At 33.9% G+C, this 20,777-nt stretch overlaps 4 protein-coding genes across 6 annotated transcripts; 2 read left to right on the top strand and 2 right to left on the bottom strand.

Moving 5' to 3' along the window:
• Positions 1 to 552: 552 nt before the first annotated feature.
• LOC136412364 (ATP synthase subunit C lysine N-methyltransferase) lies at positions 553 to 2,781 on the bottom strand. Its single transcript, XM_066395422.1, has 5 exons — positions 2,765 to 2,781; positions 2,485 to 2,588; positions 1,315 to 1,494; positions 1,082 to 1,263; positions 553 to 745 (listed from the first exon to the last, which is right to left on the bottom strand). The coding sequence occupies exons 2-5, from the start codon at positions 2,576 to 2,578 to the stop codon at positions 596 to 598; spliced, it is 606 nt and encodes a 201-aa protein (XP_066251519.1). The 5' UTR covers positions 2,579 to 2,588; positions 2,765 to 2,781; the 3' UTR covers positions 553 to 595.
• Positions 2,782 to 2,981: 200 nt separating this feature from the next.
• On the top strand, positions 2,982 to 4,335 carry Vps37B (vacuolar protein sorting 37B). The gene is made up of 3 exons (XM_066395785.1): positions 2,982 to 3,346; positions 3,628 to 3,805; positions 3,861 to 4,335. The coding sequence occupies exons 1-3, from the start codon at positions 3,209 to 3,211 to the stop codon at positions 4,256 to 4,258; spliced, it is 714 nt and encodes a 237-aa protein (XP_066251882.1). The 5' UTR covers positions 2,982 to 3,208; the 3' UTR covers positions 4,259 to 4,335.
• A 1,381-nt stretch (positions 4,336 to 5,716) lies between these two features.
• LOC136412707 (band 7 protein AGAP004871-like) lies at positions 5,717 to 8,840 on the bottom strand. 2 transcript variants are annotated; one of them, XM_066395879.1, is made up of 8 exons: positions 8,540 to 8,840; positions 8,169 to 8,439; positions 8,004 to 8,104; positions 7,717 to 7,872; positions 6,622 to 6,719; positions 6,389 to 6,550; positions 6,126 to 6,291; positions 5,717 to 6,069 (listed from the first exon to the last, which is right to left on the bottom strand). In XM_066395879.1, the coding sequence occupies exons 2-8, from the start codon at positions 8,224 to 8,226 to the stop codon at positions 5,938 to 5,940; spliced, it is 873 nt and encodes a 290-aa protein (XP_066251976.1). In that variant the 5' UTR covers positions 8,227 to 8,439; positions 8,540 to 8,840; the 3' UTR covers positions 5,717 to 5,937. The 2 variants fall into 2 exon arrangements, with proteins under 2 accessions (XP_066251976.1, XP_066251975.1); XM_066395878.1 differs by having other exon boundaries at positions 8,169 to 8,840.
• A 7,555-nt stretch (positions 8,841 to 16,395) lies between these two features.
• LOC136412709 (serine/threonine-protein phosphatase Pgam5, mitochondrial-like) lies at positions 16,396 to 20,391 on the top strand. 2 transcript variants are annotated; one of them, XM_066395882.1, is made up of 6 exons: positions 16,396 to 16,612; positions 17,027 to 17,202; positions 18,099 to 18,226; positions 19,032 to 19,118; positions 19,597 to 19,727; positions 20,122 to 20,391. In XM_066395882.1, the coding sequence occupies exons 1-6, from the start codon at positions 16,449 to 16,451 to the stop codon at positions 20,270 to 20,272; spliced, it is 837 nt and encodes a 278-aa protein (XP_066251979.1). In that variant the 5' UTR covers positions 16,396 to 16,448; the 3' UTR covers positions 20,273 to 20,391. The 2 variants fall into 2 exon arrangements, with proteins under 2 accessions (XP_066251979.1, XP_066251978.1); XM_066395881.1 differs by having other exon boundaries at positions 19,594 to 19,727.
• Positions 20,392 to 20,777: the final 386 nt, after the last annotated feature.

The following is a 20,777-nucleotide window of genomic DNA, read 5'->3' as shown; positions in this document are numbered from 1 at the left end:
CATCTTCATAGTAATCCTAAACCCGACAGCAAATCCCAAAATATATTTACCATTTTTTATTTTTGCAGCAGCAAAATGTTTCAGCGTTATTTTCGACATACAGGGTGCGTCAGGACGAAAGGGAAGTATTTTAAATATATGTTTAAATCAAAATAAGAAAAATAAGCCAATATGTTATAGTCCTATCCTCTAAAAATTACCTAATCCCCTATACTTTCAGTCACAGGGAAAACGCTGATATGTTATTTGGTCCACTTTAGATTTGCTTTTAAGAAGTAGAGATTGGTGAATTAATTACAAGCAGGCATTTATTATTTAACAGAATTATTATTACAATTAAATAGTCATTAATTGAAGTTGTACCAACAATTCTTCACATTCGTCATGTTTTATAAAATCAAACAAATCGATTTATTTGTCACTTGATTTTTCTTGTCTTAACAGCATTAAAATTGTAAATATTTTCTAATTACGACTTCAAGTCCCCTAATTAAATCAAAGAATGCGATCAAAGTAATCAACTTTCGTGTTTATTTTATCACACACATCAAGAAAACAACATGCAAAAATGGTTTATATGCTAGTGGCACACATATCAAGAGGCCTTCATTTGGTATACCCATACAGTGTCTATACCATGTCCAATGGTTTTTGAGGGAGTTAAATTCGGCAAAGGAAAACGACATGCCAGGATGCTACAGTCTGATTTGCACTCTTGCAAGAACTTTTTTTCTAAGTCAGACATCTGAAATAACGAAGATATGATAGTTACAACTTCGTACAGGTAGATGAAGTTAAAATTACTCAATTTGTAAAAGTAATGGTCACCATTTTGGGCAGAAAGTTAATGTCTAGCTAAAACTGATCATTAATTTTGCAAATTCTATTGATAAATGTGTGATGTTATTTACAGCCTACAGGGATTATATTTGTCCCTATTTAATTTTTCGTCATTACTGCCTTATACATTCGGTGACCTCCGATGTATATATATTTGGTTATGAACTTTATTAGTTTTAATGTCTAATAGAGATTAACCCAAATCATTCTTGGACTGATTCGCGTTCACTAAATATTATACCATCTGCTCCACTCCAAAAATGACGATATTATCATATTTAGCCACATTGTACTTCCAGAGGTCTTGCCTGAAGAATTTCGTTTGTTTGCCTAGTCCCTGTCTGAGCGCGTTAACCTTTGAATATAGAACCAACCATGGATTCAGTTCAACACCATGTGCTTCAAATTTGTTTTTTGCTGTTTCTAATGAAGAAAATCAATATCTTGATAGTGTTTAATTTCAAATTCCTTTACCTACTACTATCCTTCCATCGCCAGATCCTATGTCCAACAATGTACCCTTCCTTCCCTTAAGAGCATTAAGTATGTTGGCTAACTGTTGGTTTGTGGCTGGTATATACGGGAGGCAATGTTTCCTGAACGCTGGACTTACGAAAGGAGCACAAATTATTGTTAGACTAATAGCTACACCTCCTGAAAGGAGATATTAAATTGTTCATAATTTTTATACCATAAAAAATATTCAAAGTTCGCTTTGTTGGGTTAATTTTTCTTTCTATATTAATTAAGTTTGAGGTCATGTAGAAATATAAGGTAATCACCGGACCCTGATGGAAGCCTTGAAGGCTTTTAAGATCCATCCACATAGAAGTAACAAAGGGCAATGTTTTTTTATTACGGCGTGCTTCCATGAAATGTCTCAAATAAATATCGTAATTACGGCTCGACAAGTTACTTTATAGTAGCATAAATACATTAAATATTTGAAAAAACGAGATGAGTCATATCGAGAAACAACGACGAGTGAGGCATTGCTTTATTCTGCATTGAATACGAAGTTATTGTTTTTTTTCTACACTGTTTATATTTGTTAATTAATAAATTATACTGAATGATAAGATCTTAAGTATTCATTCTATAATTTACAGTATTATTAAGAGCAAAAAAAATAATATAAACATCGTATTCAATGTAGTACGTATAAATGTATGTACATAGGTATCCGCCAATCATCGCCGATTCTCTCGACCTGGACTGCTTCATTTTTCTTTAAACATGTAGTGTGTTTACGCTATGCGTCGAAGTAATTTTTCAAGCATTATTTTTAATAGTACTGTTAGGGTTTCCCTGTGAATGATGTTCACAGAGGCGTTGAGCAACGTTGCCCATGTATCACACATAACACAAGACCCTGATTGATAATAAATATCATTGACACCGCAGTAATGCACCACTTTCCTAGGAAACTGTAGCTTCAGAAAATAGAAGGGTTTGAAATTTTGTGAAATTGGGGATAACTTGGGGAAATATCTTTCTCTTTAAAGACATTGTGAGTCATACAAAATTTTAGATTTTGTTATAATATTAGGATCTTTTTGAGGACTTTAGATTGCAAGCAGACAAAAATATGGCTGTCATTAGTGAGAATTGGCAGTTCATTATGAGCCTTAAAGTAATATTTACCGGTTATTCCAACCATTATTTTGCCTGTGGTTGATAGGTGAAATCTTGCATTGGAGGATGAAGAGGTTGAGTTCAACAACTCGATTTCACTCATGTTTAGGAACCTATTAGAATAATACATGTTTATTAGACCGGGTATATCAAATAGTTGAATTTTTGTTTATTTAGTGAAGTGTTTATTTTTTGTTTAGTTTTTTACTTAATTTTTTAAACACTTTTTTGTGTTAAAAACATTTTGCAACGCTTTTTTCTGCGTCCATTCAGCCTACTTACTACCTACCTTCCTTATATCCCTATTGTATATTTATCAATTATTAATGCAATATTCTGAATGAGTATTAAATAATTAACATTGAACTATAAATCTGTGTTAGTCAATTGAGTCCTGCAGTAGTTCAAAACAGTAAACAGCTGATTAGGTGACAATTCTACCAGTCACTGTCAGTAATTTTGTTTTTGTCATGAGTCATAATACATTTTCGTATTATGCACAAAGAATTAATAATAATTATTTAAGTCATCTGGGTTACTGGGTTTGAAAATGCCATCGCTTGTCTTGTGGGGGTTCTTATTTAGTTTCAACCTATGATTAGATTTCCTCCAATAATCTGCGTTAGGCCCCATTGAACCATTGATTTGTTGGGATTCAATTGCTTTTGATCAAAAAAGGACGTTACTTCAAAAAGTTTCATATTCGAGTGTTGTGAAATCAGCGGATGAAAGAATGTCTCTTCCTATTCCTGTTATCCATGGTGATGCCAAAAGGGCAATGGAACAGCTGTCTAATTTCTCAAATGAAGAATTAGATCAAATGCTAAATAATGATGAGAAGATCAGTGAGATCATTGAAAACATTGAGAATGTAAGTCCCTACTTATTTGAAACATGGACTGTTGATACAAACAATTCTCAGACTACTATAGATTTACAGTAGTAGAGTACATATCCAGCTTGAAAGTGTTTCTTTTCTGTTGATAACACCCGATTTGAGACCCTAAGCTATGTCTCAAAACAGATCAAGAGCATTTACCACCATGGTGTGGACATTATTTTATTTACAACCACATAGCAATGAAAATAAAAAATATATACATTCAAACGAGCTTAGTTGTAACTTTAGGAAGAATTTGTTTTTTCTTTCAGTCATGTATCAAAGAGCTTGAAGAGAGGAAGGAAAGCATCTTAGCTGAGAACAAATCTATTGCTGAATTTAACTTGTCTAGAGAACCAGACCTCACAGAGGGCCGCAGCAGGCTTCAGTTATTGTATGAAGAAATTGAGAAATTCACCAAGAGCATAGATGAGAAGACTTCAGAATTGCGTATGTTTGCACTCCATTTTACAACCTTAGATATTACTTATTTGCACCAAAATAGGACAAAAAGGTGGAGATATCTCTTTGGAAACTGCACTGGCCCTTCTACAAACAGCTGCCAGTGAAATGGAAGAGGAATCTGATAAATGTGCAAAAAAATTTTTGGACAGTGAGATTGAGTTGGAAAATTTCTTAGATGAGTTCCAAGTAAAACGGAAGTTAATGCATACCAGATTGGTCAAAGCTGATAAGCTCTCAAAAATATTGCAACGAGGAGATCCCTCAATAGGAGTGACTGTTCCTGAATACATAAACACACCACCTGTTAATATAAACAAGGGTTATTTTCCGGGTATCCCGAATTTGCCACTGTCGCCCCCAGCTGGAGGAGTGCCTTATCCCACTGGACCGCTAAATATGCCTATGCCCCCTGGAATGGGTTATTATCCAAATTATTAAGTATTTAATGTGGTAAATGTTTGTTTTTTATTGCCATTACTGATTTTTTAATAATATATAGCTTTATGTTTAAGGTTTATGTTTGTTTTCTTTTAAAGTTTACCCTGCTCCAAAACCCTAATTATAAGTAACAATAAGCTAGAATACCCTCAATTAAATTTATAGCTATGTAAATGGTCAAGTCGTACACATCCTTAATACTATAATGATTATAATTGGTCAGTTTGGTCATTCTTCGCATGGTTATGAGAAATACTACTGCGATGACGAATTGCTATCTTCATATGTACTATTTCCTGATACGAGAGAGGACAAATGACTTAAGCTTTGTTAGCATATATTTATGATTATTTTCAAGTTGGACATGCGACAAGTATGGAGAGCACTGCGTAATAGCGTTACGTATCACCGTATTGTAACATCGACTTTTTCGTAACTCTCTGTTTGATGGAACGTTAATAACATTTGTTTTTTGAAGCTGCTTTCAAAATTCGATTTTTTTCACGTGCAGGGTCGGCACAAGAACGAAATAGTTTCCTTACTCTGAGACCCAAGAAGATCCGTCCGGTGGCATCGAAAAGGACCGAGCTACCTTCGCAGTATCTAACAGTTTTCCTAGGGTGTTTGACTAAATAGTGTAATTTGGGGTTGAAAGCTTCGATGTGAAAATTGATCTGATTTTAAGCATCACTTCTTCTGTCGTGCATCACAAGAGGCCCGAAAAAATTTACAGCTTTGTCGCATGGAGCTCAGAAAAAGAAAAAAACAATGGAAGATTTCGCGCAGCTCTTATTCAGGACAAGTTAATTAATTTGATATTATTTTTCATCCTGTATCTTGAAGCTACCTTTGCGCTAGAAATTCGAAGACGCTCTAGCTATGCCTACGAGAACCTGTGAAAAATGCAAGTGATCAGATAAAATTTGATATTGCCGTAAATTTCTCGATTTCGCTTTGGAAAGCCTGATTTTGCTTCAAATTTGGAAACTTTTCATAAGAGTTAAAAAATCCTGTAAATGCCAGTATGAAATCTATGAGTTTTTTTGAAAGGTAACAAATTTACGAGTTTTTCCTGAAAAATCGAATAGGGGATGTAATTCTCATTTAACAAAATGCACATTTTTGCGAAATCGCAAATGAAAAATTGCGTGCACGTGATTATTCTAGTACTGATGCAGCTAGTTTTTTGCACGTTTCGAATAACTGTTGAATTGTAAATTTAATCGAAATAACGGCGTAGAGTATGAAATATGCTTGTTAATTTAAAAAAAAACTGCATTTGATAAGTTGGATAAGCTGCATATTTTTTATAGAAAAAAGATAACTTACGTTCTTTCTTTCGTGCCAATATATTTGATCAAGCGCAGGTTGCTTTAGCCGCAATAATGCTACATATTAATTTCTAACATATAAAGAACTTAAAAATAATTTGATTCTACTTTCTAATACTTATACAATATCTAATGTTTGTTGCTTTATCCATATTATATGAGCAATAAAAAGTTAAACTTAAATAAGTTTATAAATTTAAAATTTTGAGTAAATTGTCTATTGAATTTATTAGCCAGGCACATAACTCTAAAATTAAATACGATAAAATCATACTTAATATTTCTACCAATACAGAATGCTGATTACCATAATCAGTTAAAATTTTTCTATTAAATTTTTATGGCACTTCAAATGACTTCTGATGCTTCTGATGATCGTTTAACGTCCACAAAATAACTTATCAAATCGATAGGCAGTGGAAATATAATTGTCGAGTTCTTCTCTGCTGATATGTTATTAAGGGTTTGTAGGTATCTCAGCTAAAAAAAGATACGGCCTCAAACAATTGTTAAATCATTGATTTAATATCTTATACCTGTAGAGCCGCCGGACTTTGATTGATTACATCAGAAGCCTCTTTTAAAGCTCTGGAAGCCTTCATTTCACCTTCAGCAGCTATAACCTTCGCCCTTGCCTCTCGCGATGCTTCAGCTTCTGCTGCCATAGCTCTTTGCAGTTGTTGGGGCAAACTCACGTCTTTTCTATATTTTTCATGGGAAAACGCTCAAATATCAACAGTCAGTACGTATAACAGCTATCATTTTCTAATTATTATCATAAAAGGAAAGCTCGTCTTACATTTCAACTCTTTCTACTTTTACACCCCATGGATCAGTGGCCACGTCCAAAGACGCTTGCATGGCATGTGATATTGCCTCTCTATCCGATAAAATTTCGGCCAATTTTCTCGTCCCGAGGATGTTTCTTAGAGTTGTCATGGCCAAGAGTCTCGTAGAATTGCTGAGGAAGAGTCGATATTAACAATTTTTTGACTACAGTATAGAGAATTGAGGCTCTACACTAGATGATACCTGTAATTTGTTACTTTGACCACTGCATTTAAAGGGTCTTCAATCCTGTAGTAGACAACAGCATCAACGGTTACAGTCACAGAATCCTTGGTTAAGGCCTAAAATGAGGAGAAAGTCATAGAAAAAATCTATAATTTATTTAAGTAAATTGTTATTGGTTTGAATTCGATGCAAGTCTTCGAACTACTTAAGACCTCAGGTTGTACTGGCGGACTGTGATCAATTTACTCAATTCTTTCTTACAATTCATACAATTTTCTCAATTCTTTACAATACATCGAAATGCACACATACATGTAGAGAACACTAGTGAGTAGTAATATCACTATTGCCCGAACAATACTATAGGCACTAATGCCTGGAGGCATTAAGACTTGGAAATTAACTTAACGAAGTTCTGCCATATTTGAAACAAGAAACTAATTATTGCATTCCCATGAGTTCCTAGAAATAGTTGCTCATATTGTAAGCAAATGTGAGTATTTTTCATTATGCATACTAGACTAACTGCATATAGATCAATAGAGAGTATTATTCGTTTAAGATTTTATTCTCGGCTAAACATCTATGCACAAATAAAATTAAGTCTAAAATTAGATTTTATTATTTGGAGTAGATACAGGGTATTCTTACGTTTCGTGGTATAAACATCTGTAGTTGTATTTTGAATAGTTGCAAATTTTAAAATACATATCGAATTTTGAGTTATAGGTATGTGACCTAATCTCACCAAAATTTTTTGATACGAAATCTTGAAAATATCGTCCGACTCACTTTAATTTTCAACATACTGTGTGAGCCGAATGTTTCTTTGAAGAAACTGGGACAACAAGTGTCTCGGCATATGACCGTCTCGACAATTGTTCCTTATTATTGAGGTTTTATAGGAAGTCTTTCGGGGCTTTCAGGAACATATAGAGAGATTAAAGGTGCTTCTAGCTACTTTTTAATTTTCGTCCTCTTGTGGGTTTCTACGAAAATGATCAACTGAGCATCTACCATACTACCGAATTTGAATTGGGCGAATTTAAAAAAAAAGGTTAACGTAAGAAGCTGAAGAATAAAAATAAGGCTTAATAACGGCAACTGACTTACCTCTTGAGGAGGAACATCAAAGGACACGGTTCTTAAATCAACTTTGCAATAACTGTCTATACAAGGTAGCACAAAAAAGATGCCTGGTCCTCTTGCACCTCCCCTCCTTAGGCGACCCAGTCGGAATATCACTGCCCTTTCGTATTCCTGGACTACCTGATGGAATCAAATCAAAGGTGCAGATTTTATTTCGTCGTTCAGAAATTGTTTAGGTATCAATATTCTGATTTTTATATTCAAATAAATCGTGCGTATTAATTATATACAAAATGTGCCTAAATTCTTACCTTAAAACACCAAAATAAAGAAAATGGTAATGTAACAATTAGAAGGACCACGCTGCCCAAGGTGGCAGCAAATTCTACACACCCCATTACGTTCAGTTGTTCTGGGTGAAGCGAGGAAACGAAGAGATAAAGATTTGGTTTGAAAAGTTTAAAGTGGGACATTACCGTATTCCAAAAAAAATTCGTGTCCTCCTGACTCAGTCCGCCTCCATCCACCTTTCATACATGTGTCCTTTCTCCTTATACCCACTCTTCCCGATGATGGAACATTGGGATGTTCCAGTTCTGTTTTGTTTATGTTCCTAATGTTCGTAATTGGCACAATACTGTCAAGGTATGTAGGTAATATTCCTAAAGTATTTGTTGCGCGACCCTGTTCTTATTCGTATTAATAAATCTCTTTCATTCCCTTCACGCTTGTTCATTAAAAATGCCACTGGAGACAAAAGTATGTTGGTGTGTTTATTCGTTTTTAACTTACACATTGAATCATAACTTGATGTGAACGACAAAGACACTTTGTTGCATTAACGTACCGGTAATGGACAGAAGTCCAGACCAACGCACGCACAAGCGACTGAATTCTGGACCAAGGACCAAAGCTCTTTGTCTAAAACACACTTCTTACAGATCTGCGTCTAAAGCAACCACAGCGCTGAAAGCTCAATTTAGAAAAAAATTAGCTGCTTCTCATAGCAACGAATTGCAACTGGATAACTAGACTTTAATCTAATCTGGATGAATTCAAAGGATGCATAAAGCTGGCGAGTTATCGGTTGTTTGGCGGGAGAAGAAAACGCTTTCCAGAAGCTATTTTAGGATGTTTTGGTTCTTTAGCAGTTTTCCGGGGCTTTAGGCGATTAACTGATGAAAATAGCCTATTAGACACGTAGTCTAGTTCTTTGGTAAGCACAGACTAAATCGCACCGACCTACCTACCTATATTTACGTTGCTGTTGAAACCCATTTTCATATAGAGAACAATTTTAGGAATGTAAGTAATTGTTAACCGAGACCAATAACAATCTCTAAAATATCTCAAATTACCAAAAAAAAAAAACCTTGGAAGAAAAAGCACAACAGGTTTTGGTTAATCATCACTGTAAAACCAATCTTCTATCACACGGCAAACAACTCAATTGGCTTATTCTTTACTATAAACATGGCATCTAGCAAATTTAAACATTAATTTCGTTTTTGAGTAAAGAAAATAATCAGTGAGCTCATAAATTTGAAAAGTATCATAAATATCGCCGTTGTTAAAATCTTAATTTTAGAATTTGTTAGTTTTAACAAGAATTTACTCTTCCTATAAATCAGTTACCTTAACGGTTTTGATCTTAAGTTGAGATGCGCGAAATTGTACACGTAACGTTCAAATTTGTTGATACATCCAGTACGCACATAAAGTGAGGAATAATTGAGGAATAAGTGAGGACATTGATAAAAAATTATTAAATCTGGAATAAGTCGTGTTCAATATTTTTCTTGCGTTCTCAATACGTACTTATTTACTTACATATTTTAGGACTTTCAGATTCTCTGCTTAATTTTTAACATGTTTCATGTAGTTTAGTATAGGGAATATTCATATAGGAATGTTGCATATACAGGGTGTTCCAGAATATGTGGGTAGTCTCTCGGATCATATCGAAATTCAATGCATCAAGACAATATGACAAGTTCCTATAAAAGTTTTTTCGACAGTCTCTCTGTACAGAGATAAAAGTTCCTAAAGGGTGTCTCTGAAATAAGTTTTAAAATACTTAGTATAATTAAATATTTTTTCTAAAGGATTTTATGAACTAAAAATCCAGAAAATATACTATCCCGTATAGTAGTTCGAGACTCTCTACCTTCGCATTGAGCAGCACCGATTACCTAATAGGTATATAATTTGAAAACTGTATCTGCAGTAGATTAAGCACAATAAAATAAAAACGAATTTTTTCATAACTTTTAACACCACGTAACCGCTACCGGTCAAAATTGGCCACATACTTAACATGAACTGTTTTCTTTATTTTGTACTAAAAAATACATACCGCAAATAGTACCATGCAAGTCTGAAAAATTCTATATAAGTAAATGTACTCAAATTGTGTTACAAGAATGTAATCCAAAGGAACCTTTTCCATCTAAAGACGTGCAACAACAAATTTCTCATTTCGATTCACATCTGAAATTCGGTACCTGTTGAAAGTGCATCCTTAATGATCTTGGAATGAAACACACTGTATTATTTTCAAGACCAAGATACTGTTCCTGGATGGTTATTTGGGTAAAAACTTTTTCGTCAAAAGACCCATTTGTCGACATTTCCATGCGGTTACGAGGTATATTTTAATACACATACATACATATAAGTCGTGTTGTGTCTGCGTCCTATGATTGTTCCACCAGAGGCAATCAGGGTTGGTTATGAAGGAGTGTGTTCTTTAGAGAGATCGAGAGTACCGCGACAGCAGTTTTTTAATTTGTGATACTTTTTCGCACGAGGGGGGCTTTCCACCCGGCCGAGTGCGGAAATAGTTATTTGTTTAACGAGTGCGTTAAATGGAGCTTTCCCGCACGAAACAGCTGTTAATATTAGTAGAACGATCCGTAAAGAGGAGATCAGGTAAGCAGTTGAGAGTGCGTATGGTAAAAAGCATTTTTAATTAAATCGCCAATAGATTTCTTCCTTTTCGGTTGCCAAGACTTTCTTGTCCTCGCAACCCAGAAATGAAACAAACAATATCTTATATTAATTTATATATTTTTATTAATAATAAGAAGTCAGTTCCGACTGCGCCTGCAGCAGAAGCTGAGCAGATTAGTTTGAAATCGTTTTTGTACAGTTATTTAAGTACCACAACATTCAGTCAAAAGGAAAATTTAAAGGATTACGGATGGAATATCTACCTACGTACTACATTCATATTAAAAAGTAACTATTTACTGAGCTTCTGCCTGAACTATATGTCTCACTTCATGAAGCTGCAAGTGATCTTTTCGCCTAAACTTCATACCACATACTTTACAAATGAAATCATACTGATCACAGTGTATCATAAGATGTTTAATATATTCTGATTTGCACCCTTTTTTTGGTATTTTCTTAAAACAAATTGGACACTTGCTTCGTTCCTTGGATTCCAAGTGGGGCTCTATATCTGCTTTGGGAAGAATAATTTTCTTGGTTGAATGGGCTTGACGCTTATGACGTAGTACACACAGAGGGTCCTCGAATACTTTATTACATATTCTGCAGAAGAAATTACTTTGAAAAATACTAAGTTTAAACATATCAAATTTTGTCCATCTTTGTATAAATATAAATTCGGCTTTATTCGGCAATCTGGATAAAATTGGTTATTCTGGAATGATTCTCTCGTCAGTTGAAAATTTCACCAAAATCGGAGAAAGAATAAAAAAGTTATATAAGATCATATTTAAGTAAAAGCGGGCATTAAACAGAAAAACGGCAAATACAAAATTTCGATTATTTTTTTTGAAAAATTTCCAGAGGGAATGGTACCTATCGTTTGTTACTTTTCAAATTTCGAACGCTGACATCTCGGGAACACGTTGAGCAATTCATTTGATAAATATTTCGTTTCGATGCGTGCTGTAGCCCTACATAACCCGGTTTGCACGATGCCAGTTTTTTATGCACCTGAGCGGATATTATACGCCAATATGAATTTAAGAAAATAAAGTTTAGGATGAGAATCCAATCGTCTAGGAAGTACTATGTAATTCTCAGAGCGTAGAATCAGGTACACATAAAACGAGGCATAAAAACTAGACCTCTGGGCTTCACTTACTTGCAAGTCCTTTGTTTCAGTTTTCGTTTTTCTTCCATTTGTTGGGCCTTTGCTTTTTCCTCTTCCTCATCGTAAAATTCATAAACTGAATACTCATTAGGCTCTTTCCATGCGTCTTCACTTTCCGTCTTGATTTCTTGATACATATTTACAATTAGTTTTGTTAACTTATCTTCATTTAATTGAGGCTGCTTTTCAGATTTATTTCTTTCTTCATTTCTCTTGTCTGACATTTTGTCATATCCCTAAATAAGGTACTTATGGTGAACTTCTGTGGTGGTAACGCAATGGTAACAATGGGAAATAACTTTATTTAATAACTTTATTATTGAGATATTTTCACATTTATTTACATATTTGTTATATCTTGTGAATCTTCTGAACATCTATTTTATTGCCACCTGAAACGTGGGCAATGTTAGTACTAATTTCTTAGGAAATAGTAGGGTGCTACACAAGTTCAAGGAACATTTAGTCGTGCCACCGAGTGGCATCACTCGGTCGCTTGTACAGGCGATTTTCTTGTCCTACTTAGTTGAGCCATAGAACGGTTTGCGTGGAAAAGTATCAAGGAGGGAGGTATTACTTATACATATCAAGAAAATCTAGTTTAATTGAAAACAGAAACATTGATTTATGTAGGTACCCCAAATGGACAGATTAACATCTGGGCTAAGTACAAGAGAGAACTAAGGTTTAAGTTTCATGCTTTCAGCTAAGACTTGGAATTGGAGGATAACTGTAAATGCAATTGCAAACAAAATATTTAAGTTCAAACTCTTGATATCTTCAGAAATGAGTGCTTATAGTAACTTTGAGGCAATAGTGATATTACTATCCACTATTGTTCACTGTATGTGGGCATTTTGATATAAAATATATATGGTAATAAATCGAATAAACTGGAGATAGTCCTATAACCTGGGGGTATTGGGTATTTCAATAACTTAGGCAAATATCATGCGTGGTAAGGGTTTATCAAGAACACAGCTATGCCATGATCTTATTATATGCTTAAATGGAAATATGCTGGCACAGAGATGTTCTCCTCGAAATGTTAGGATTCTAACGATAATAAAATCTTGATTGTGATCAAGGCCACGAAAAAATGAGAGAATCTTTTTCCATAATATTTGCAAATGTGAGACGGTAATAAGTATAAAGTTTGGCCTATTGGGATTATTGGGAAAGGAACATATTAATATGTCTATATACTATGAATTACCAATTCTAATCACCAAATAAATATTGAAAAATCTATGGGTAACAACAAATAACATACACTCAAGTCCTCAAGGTCCTCACAATAACTGACACTCACAGACTCACAGGAGTAATTCACTCATCACAATCCTGCTCACCCTAGATCAGATCAAATACAGCACTCTGACAGGTTGACCTTGATGATGACGTCGGATATGTCACTAAAGGTTTATCATTAAAAAAATCTGAAGTAGGCCATGGATTATCAGAAGTATGTCTTGGATAAATTCATCTACTAATTTGTTGTCATTCAGATGTTTTAAACAACGCTCTACGTTAACGGTCTCTAGTCTATGGTGAGTTTTTTTTAAGAAACACCCGATACCTAAAAGCGGAATGGAATACAAAACATAATATGAAAATTAAACAGTTAAAGTGCATCACAGAACGTAAGAATATAGCGGAGTGAAAAATTAATCGTAAGTTTTTGACCCAACAAAATCTGTTAAACACATTTTATAATCCATTCTAAGCCAAACAAAAGAGAGTCGTACACGTTTGACGTTTCTGCTGTCTTCTCCTTATTCTTTTTCGTCTTCTTCTCTCTCACCGTTTTTTACTACTTCATCTCTTTCTCACACATTGCTTTGAGTTAATTTGATTTAAATTCATTTTCAATAGAGGTCGTTGAGGTTGTGGGATGACACTGTTGAAACAGCCTTAATAGCCTAACCGCAACCTCAAATCAATCTTTCTTATGTTTATTGTTTATGTGTTAAACTGTAAGTATGTAGTATTTAATTATAAGAACTGTTTCTCAGAAATGTTATCTGCAAAAATGTATGTATGTGTCCCTTTAATAATATCCCTGTTTGCCCTCACCTTCGTGCAATTCTTGAGACTGAAGAGTTAACTATAATTTTTAATTAAAACTGTCTAGGAGCTTCCCTATATTGTGGGTCAGTTATAAGTGAGTGAGGATGAATTGTGTATTCAGCGTCTTTAGTGGATGCACCTTCTATTCAATGTCTGCTTGTCTTAAAGTCAGATCCATAGTTATAGTTCTGTTTTAGATAGGTTTTTTTAGCCTTTCTTTGTGAAAATTATCCAGCTTCAGATGGATTATTAATTCATAGTCATAAACATAATGTGTTTGCATATGTTATTACTGACAAATACTATATGATTATGAATTAGTGATATGAACTATAATTCCAGCCAGAGGGGTAGATTGCTGGTAAATTTTCATACACCAGAATACCTTGGAAATATTTGAAAATGCCTTGAAATACTTCAAGATATTTTGAAATCTTACATATCAAAATGCGTGAGTTATCAATTCTCTGTCTCAGACTAAATACTCTCAAGTAAGGCAAAGAAATTAAGGTTTGAGTGTTTCGAAAGTTTCTCCATTAAGCCTTATGGACAAGTAATAAAGAGTACTTAGTAGGATCTAGAAGAAAAGCAAAAATCTTGCCAAAAACACTCATTCACAGCAATTTTTGATCAGATTTAATGATTGTTGTGGTTTTGCTCTATGACATTAAGGCTGAATTGTTGAATTGTGGCATAAGCTCGGTTCTGCTAAACTCAGCCCTTGTGTGTAAAAAATGTGTTTATGTCAGATTGCTGTGAAGGAAACCACTAGATATATATATATAGAAATTATTAACAGAAACTATTAAAAAGAAATAGCAAATCTAAAAATTAAATAATATATAAGGTTCCCATGTAATACATCGGAGTTGCTAATACTTTTTTATATGTATGGGTGTTGGTGAAATAACTTTCGTAAATTCAACCAGTGATTAAGATCATTTTGAACAAAAAAAGTTCTTTACAACAGGGGTCGTAAATACAACCATTCCCTCGGAAAATCAAAAAAATTTTTTGTGAGAATTGGCAAAGTCGCGTCGTATTTATTTCATTTCCGTATCTACCTAAGTAGCCGCATGAAGTGGGTTCGCTTTTTTACACGTTTTTTTGGGTCTGGTAGGTAACAAACCCAAAAAAACATACATAAGTAACAAAATGCAGTAAATTTATGAAATTTAAAAATGATGTGATTCTTATTTTATTATTTTGGAAAGTCATTTGCCTTGAAATTATTGTTATCTTTAATTAGCATAACATGTCACGTTACACATTTTATACCACTCACATCACACTCAAAAACACAAATTTATTATTGTTTTTGCTACACTGAAACGTTCACCATTTGAATCCATGCATGCTCCACTACGAGTACGCCTTGTTGAAATCTTTTGGATGAAGTTTAAAATTCGTTCTTCGGGTTCAGAACCGACTTCTCGTCTTTTATATGTAGGAACAACGCTACCTGTATCCAGAAGCCTTCGGGAAACTTGCACAAATGTTTGTCAAGCTGGAGGTTTTCTTTTTGGATAACGATTACCGTAAATGCGTCCAGCTTCTTCAGAATTTTGTGACGCCTCTCCATAAATCAAAAGCACGTCACGATACTCGCGTAAAGAACTTAGGTGCTGTTAATAAGTCGGAATAAAATCACTTAAAGCTCGCCCAAATTCACTTTGCTGATGATCTGTTGCATGTAATTACAGAAGATACATTCAGCATGAACGAAATCATACAAAAATGTTGTATGGAAGGACATACAGTCCGTGATAAATTTGAAAAATAAGGGTGGTTCCTTCTCGGTGGTCTCTAATGGGCTCCACTTGTCCATGGCGCCAGGCGCCTTTACACTGAATCATACATATGTTAGATAAGATGGGATGAAATGCAGATGACCATGTCCAAACGCAGATGGTTACATAACTTATGTACTATTGGAGGTGCTAGGCCTACCTGTTTATTGCGCATTCCAATGCCTTATCGCTTCACCCGCAAAGTAGGCGAGCGACCTTCATAAGGGCCATAAGAAACAATCAAAACAAAAACAAACTCTTTTTCATCGGTCACATTCAGTGCGGTGTTGCCGCTTACGTTTATTTTTATCCCTTAAGCTATTAATTAAGTTTTCAATTGCTGTTAACGATGTTATTGTTGAATAATTTGAAGTTTTTTGTTACATGTTAAACTATCAACGTATGTCAAGTATATTTTTCCACATTTTATTAAATTTTTAAAGCTTGTCATAGCTTTCCAATTACCAACTTTGACATTTTCTTTTTAACTATTAGTTTCGGCCCCTGTTGCAAGGAACTTTTTTGTTCAAAACGATGTTCTTAATCATTGATTAAAATTACAAAAGTTCTAATTTTTGATTTGTGAATTTATGCTTTATATTATATTAAATGATGTTATCTGTTGTTACTCTTCTAAATAATCCCCAAATGCACCAATTTTTTAAATTAGTCTGGAACATAAACTCGTAAGATTTATACGTAGAAAATTCCTAGTTTCCAGATCATAGAAAATATATTTCAGTCCACCTTAACAACTCGCATATGACATGCCTTCATTCAGTAAATACAGAACCATTTTCCTAAGAGTTGGAGCAGCTGCAACTGTAGCTGGAATTTGTTACCTGAACAGCGATAGGTACAAAGTCTTCAATTCGTGGACATCAAATTATGAACCTTCGGCATGTGCAAAATGGGATGATAATTGGGACCAGTAAGTTTATGTTTGTGTGTTGTGTGAATTGGACAGTACATTGTTGAACCATATCGATTCAGTGATATACACAAGTTGTTCGTTTTAAAACGAACCATTCGAAATATCTCTCGAGTGGGGGGAAAATTTAAAATAATAAAAAAGCGTGTTTAGATATCTAGAGGGAAGTTTAATTTGACATTAGAGAGAATTGTATTAGTCACCCCCGCATCCCCAGCTACCCTCACTTTGATATTTCAAACGGTACCCCCCATGAAGTGGCACATAATTGCAAACTGAATTCGTGGAATGAACACTCTATACATATTATATATATATATATATATATATATATATATATATATATATATACTATATTCCTCAATATTAATTTAAAGGCGACAATTGAACCCAAAGAAATGATATACTTTTCAGTCGGGCTCCGCAATATATCCGCAGTACGAAAACCAAAGTATCACGTAAGGACGAAAATAATAATGAGGACATATCCAAATATACACCTACATCATGCAGACATTTGATTCTCATAAGACATGGACAATACAATTTAGAAGGGCAAACTGACCAAGAACGGTATCTTACGAAATTAGGTAAGTATATTACTTAGTGTACGTTGCTTGTTAGCTCAAGTAGAATTTCCTGGCAAAAATTAAAATTCTACAAGGAATTTCCACTATATAAATTCCTGTTCAAATTGCAGTTTTCTTCTGTGCGATGAATGATCCTGTGTGGTTTAGTACTGCTTGTTTTGCAGTATATATATGTCGTACATTTACGACGTTAATGCAGTTCGGTATGTGTGATCATAGCTTCTGAGTGAAACACAATAGATAAAAGACACTAATTTATTTTACGAAGTCAGTTCTTTTTAGTATCTGATTGTTTCCATTGTTTTTTTAAAAATTAAAGTCTATTCTCATAAAATATTTGCATTATTTAAGACTTATTGAATTTACATTGGAATTGATAAGAATGTTTACCGTGCTGTAAATACTCCAAATTGGTACCGGTAAATAGGTATTCATTTATAAACCATAATTATGAAGAATAATAGTGAGTTTTCATGAGAGCAAGGCAATTTCATTGGTTAAAAATGACTCGATGTCGGTAATACCGATCTCAAAACCAATAAAATAATTTGTTTTCAGTAAAAAATGATAATTATATCATTCTTAGGTCACGAATATAAAACACGTCAGGAATATGGGCAAAAATCCCCAAAGTAAAAGTTTCATGGCGTATGCCTGTTGAAATAAAAGAGAGAAAAAAATCGACTGTTGGAGGTGTTTTTCCCCATTTAGTAAGATTTGTGTTCTTTCCAAGTTTCTTGTAATTATTCCTTAAGGGGTTTCACATATCATTGTATGGGGAGTGCTGTCTCACGTCCTGCCACAATAGCTCTATATAACTTTGATTTAAAGTTAAAAAACTAGAAATTGTAAGAAACAACACAATAATTGACACGTACATATTTTTTCACTTTAAGGGAGACTGCAAGCAGAGTATACGGGAAAAAGACTTGTGGAATTAGGTTTGCCGTATACTGAACTTGTCAAGTCAACAATGACTAGAGCGCAAGAAACTGGCACAATTATTCAACAGTTTTTGCCCAATGTAAGTTTTCCTTTTTAGCAAATTAGATTCCTATTTCTCAATATTTTAAGGTATACAGGGTGTTTAAATTAATTTCAGATTTAATTTGTTTTTCATACCTCTTTTAGTTTTTAGATATTAAGTTGAGATTTGGAAAATATGCAAACCAATGAAGTGGTCTTCTTAACTGTTACTGCCAAAGAAATGATTCTTGCAATAATTCCTCCGTTTTCAATCCAAAAAGGAAAATAATTGCATGGCATATGACAAGAATTCTGTAAAATTGCTGCCGTTTTCCAGTAGCGTAACTAAATCTTTCAATAGGTTTTTTCTAAGTTTATTCTAATAATCAAACCACATCTAAAAAACCTATTAAAATTATTTACTCTTCTATCCGTTAAAAGTGAAATTCAGATTCTGATTTAAAAAGTTCAGTGTCAGATTTAAAAAAGTGATAAAATGAAGGGCCAGATTATAAATCTGACAACCTTATGTCGTAGAGGACTGAAAATTGCTTTGACAAGGGGTTAAATATATTTAATTACTTCATCAATAAGTCCAAAAAACATGTTGCCGATTTTCTCCCGATATTTCACAAACTAGTCAGAATATTGTAAATTTAATAACAGCATTATACTGATTTTCACACTACGCAGGTTTGCCTTTAATTAACTGATATTCCAATTCTTCAAACTGAGATCCCCAAGTTTAAATTTGGAAAAATGGGTACCCTGTATGATGGGCCATATAAGTGATCAAGCTTATTCAGAAAGTAAATTAAGCAAGTGGTATGTGACAACTCTAATTTTCATTTAGTTATTTACAGGTTCCAGTTCATTATTGCGATCTCCTTAGAGAAGGCGCTCCAATACCACCAGAACCGCCTTTGGGTAGTTACAAACCAGAAAGATACGTAAGTTGAGTCATGTCGTAGGTACATACACATGCAGTATTTAACTTCCTCATTCAGTTCATAGTGAAATATGTACCGAGCCAAGCCATTTGTAATATAGTATAGTTTATTCTGAAATTTATGGTCATGACCTCAAAGTACGCGTAATTTATGACAAACATTTTTATATTATATTTGAGTGCTACTTTTTATCAAGCAAAAACTAATTTGTAAATTTTCGGAATGTTCATAATCAATATATTTTCAATAATCCATGTTATTAAAGTAAAGGGTATATTACGGAGACAAGTTAATTTGTGAAAGTTATAACTGCACCATTTAAGTTCTGATTTATTGACTGAAGAGTTAAAGCATATTTGGCTACGATTTTGTAATGCCATTAAATAAAAACAATTTTTAAATTCCTCATAACAAACTAGACATAAATAGGCATCACTAATGTAATAAACTGGATTATTGCTTTATTATTTTCAAGAAGTTCTTTGAAGATGGTGCTCGAATAGAGGCAGCCTTCAGAAAATATTTTCATAGAGCTGATCCTCACCAGACGGAGGATTCTTACCATGTCCTTGTCTGCCATGCAAATGTTATTAGGTATTTGGTCTGCAGGTAAGTTTATATTGTTCCCTTTTTTACGGTGAGCACTTTTAGAGGGATCATCTTGAAATACTAGATATAATAAAGAAATATTTGTTTTTTATGTGTTTTTCCTTCGATTAAATAAAAAAGTAACCTTTCAATGACACGTAGCAGACTGTACGGTTTCACTTGTAATATTTAGGCTATTAAGTAACATATTTACTTCCGAGGCATTAAAAGCGACACTTCACAGCTTATTTTGTGTCATTTGTAACTTTTTCACTCAATCACTTTTTTGTACATTGGAAAAAAACGAATCAATCGATACTGATTATATTGACCCTTGGGAGGATATTTTCCTTGTACCTATCTATTTTACGTTATACCTTTTCTTAGGTTCTATTCTTCTTTTTCAACATTTCAGAGCATTGCAAATACCTGCTGAAGCATGGCTTAGATTCTCACTCAACCATGCCAGTATAACTTGGATATCAATAACCCCTGGAGGAAGATGCGTAGTTAGAACTCTAGGGGAGGCCGGGTTTATGCCTGTCAATGTCATATCATCCACATAAGTGCCTTAGAGAATTATGTATATCTCGAAGTTTGCGATATAGTATTTTTTAATTGCTTTTCATTGTTAGAATCTAATGTATCTATGTAGTTTTAAATTAAGATCAAAGCAAGGGTTTTTGTTTGTGTTGTTACAGAATTGTATCAAGAATAAAATGAACTACCTAAATCTTGAATAACGTTCTGCCTAGAGGTATTTTTACTCGTTTGGTAAAATGCGTAAAAGTTGTAAAGTGCATTTAATTCATTTACTGATCTATAGATAAGGTGTTATGACAATCGTAGTAGAAACTGGTATAAAGAAAAGTATTGTGTTAACACACAGCTATATGACACAGTACCTGTATAATGATGAACAATCATGGATATCTTACCTTTTATTCCATTTCCTTTCAGCTTCCAAATTACACCCTCCTCCATAAGAAACTGTCTTTAACCCACAGGATTACTGACAAAGTAATCGTGCCAGTCGAAGGACCTGAGATTGAAATTTCATTTATTGTACAT

The sequence above is a fragment of the Euwallacea similis genome, chromosome 12, assembly GCF_039881205.1.
Source record: "Euwallacea similis isolate ESF13 chromosome 12, ESF131.1, whole genome shotgun sequence".
NCBI lineage: Eukaryota > Metazoa > Arthropoda > Insecta > Coleoptera > Curculionidae > Euwallacea > Euwallacea similis.
This window is presented reverse-complemented; position numbering and strand designations above follow the sequence as displayed.

Excerpts from the sequence above, each read along its gene's own strand:
- LOC136412364 (XM_066395422.1), bottom strand. The coding sequence starts at position 2,578 with ATGAGTGAAATCGAGTTGTTGAACTCAACCTCTTCATCCTCCAATGCA. Across the intron at positions 1,264-1,314 it reads CGATGGAAGGATAGTAGTAG|AAACAGCAAAAAACAAATTT; the intron begins GTAAAGGAATTT and ends TTTCTTCATTAG. Across the intron at positions 746-1,081 it reads TTTTTGGAGTGGAGCAGATG|ATGTCTGACTTAGAAAAAAA; the intron begins GTATAATATTTA and ends TCGTTATTTCAG.
- Vps37B (XM_066395785.1), top strand. The coding sequence starts at position 3,209 with ATGTCTCTTCCTATTCCTGTTATCCATGGTGATGCCAAAAGGGCAATG. Across the intron at positions 3,347-3,627 it reads TCATTGAAAACATTGAGAAT|TCATGTATCAAAGAGCTTGA; the intron begins GTAAGTCCCTAC and ends TTTTTCTTTCAG. Across the intron at positions 3,806-3,860 it reads TGAGAAGACTTCAGAATTGC|GACAAAAAGGTGGAGATATC; the intron begins GTATGTTTGCAC and ends GCACCAAAATAG.
- LOC136412707 (XM_066395878.1), bottom strand. The coding sequence starts at position 8,226 with ATGAAAGGTGGATGGAGGCGGACTGAGTCAGGAGGACACGAATTTTTT. Across the intron at positions 7,873-8,003 it reads CTTTATTTTGGTGTTTTAAG|GTAGTCCAGGAATACGAAAG; the intron begins GTAAGAATTTAG and ends TGATTCCATCAG. Across the intron at positions 6,292-6,388 it reads AAAGTAGAAAGAGTTGAAAT|AAAAGACGTGAGTTTGCCCC; the intron begins GTAAGACGAGCT and ends TGAAAAATATAG.
- LOC136412709 (XM_066395881.1), top strand. The coding sequence starts at position 16,449 with ATGCCTTCATTCAGTAAATACAGAACCATTTTCCTAAGAGTTGGAGCA. Across the intron at positions 17,203-18,098 it reads ACGGTATCTTACGAAATTAG|GGAGACTGCAAGCAGAGTAT; the intron begins GTAAGTATATTA and ends TTTCACTTTAAG. Across the intron at positions 19,728-20,121 it reads ATTAGGTATTTGGTCTGCAG|AGCATTGCAAATACCTGCTG; the intron begins GTAAGTTTATAT and ends TCAACATTTCAG.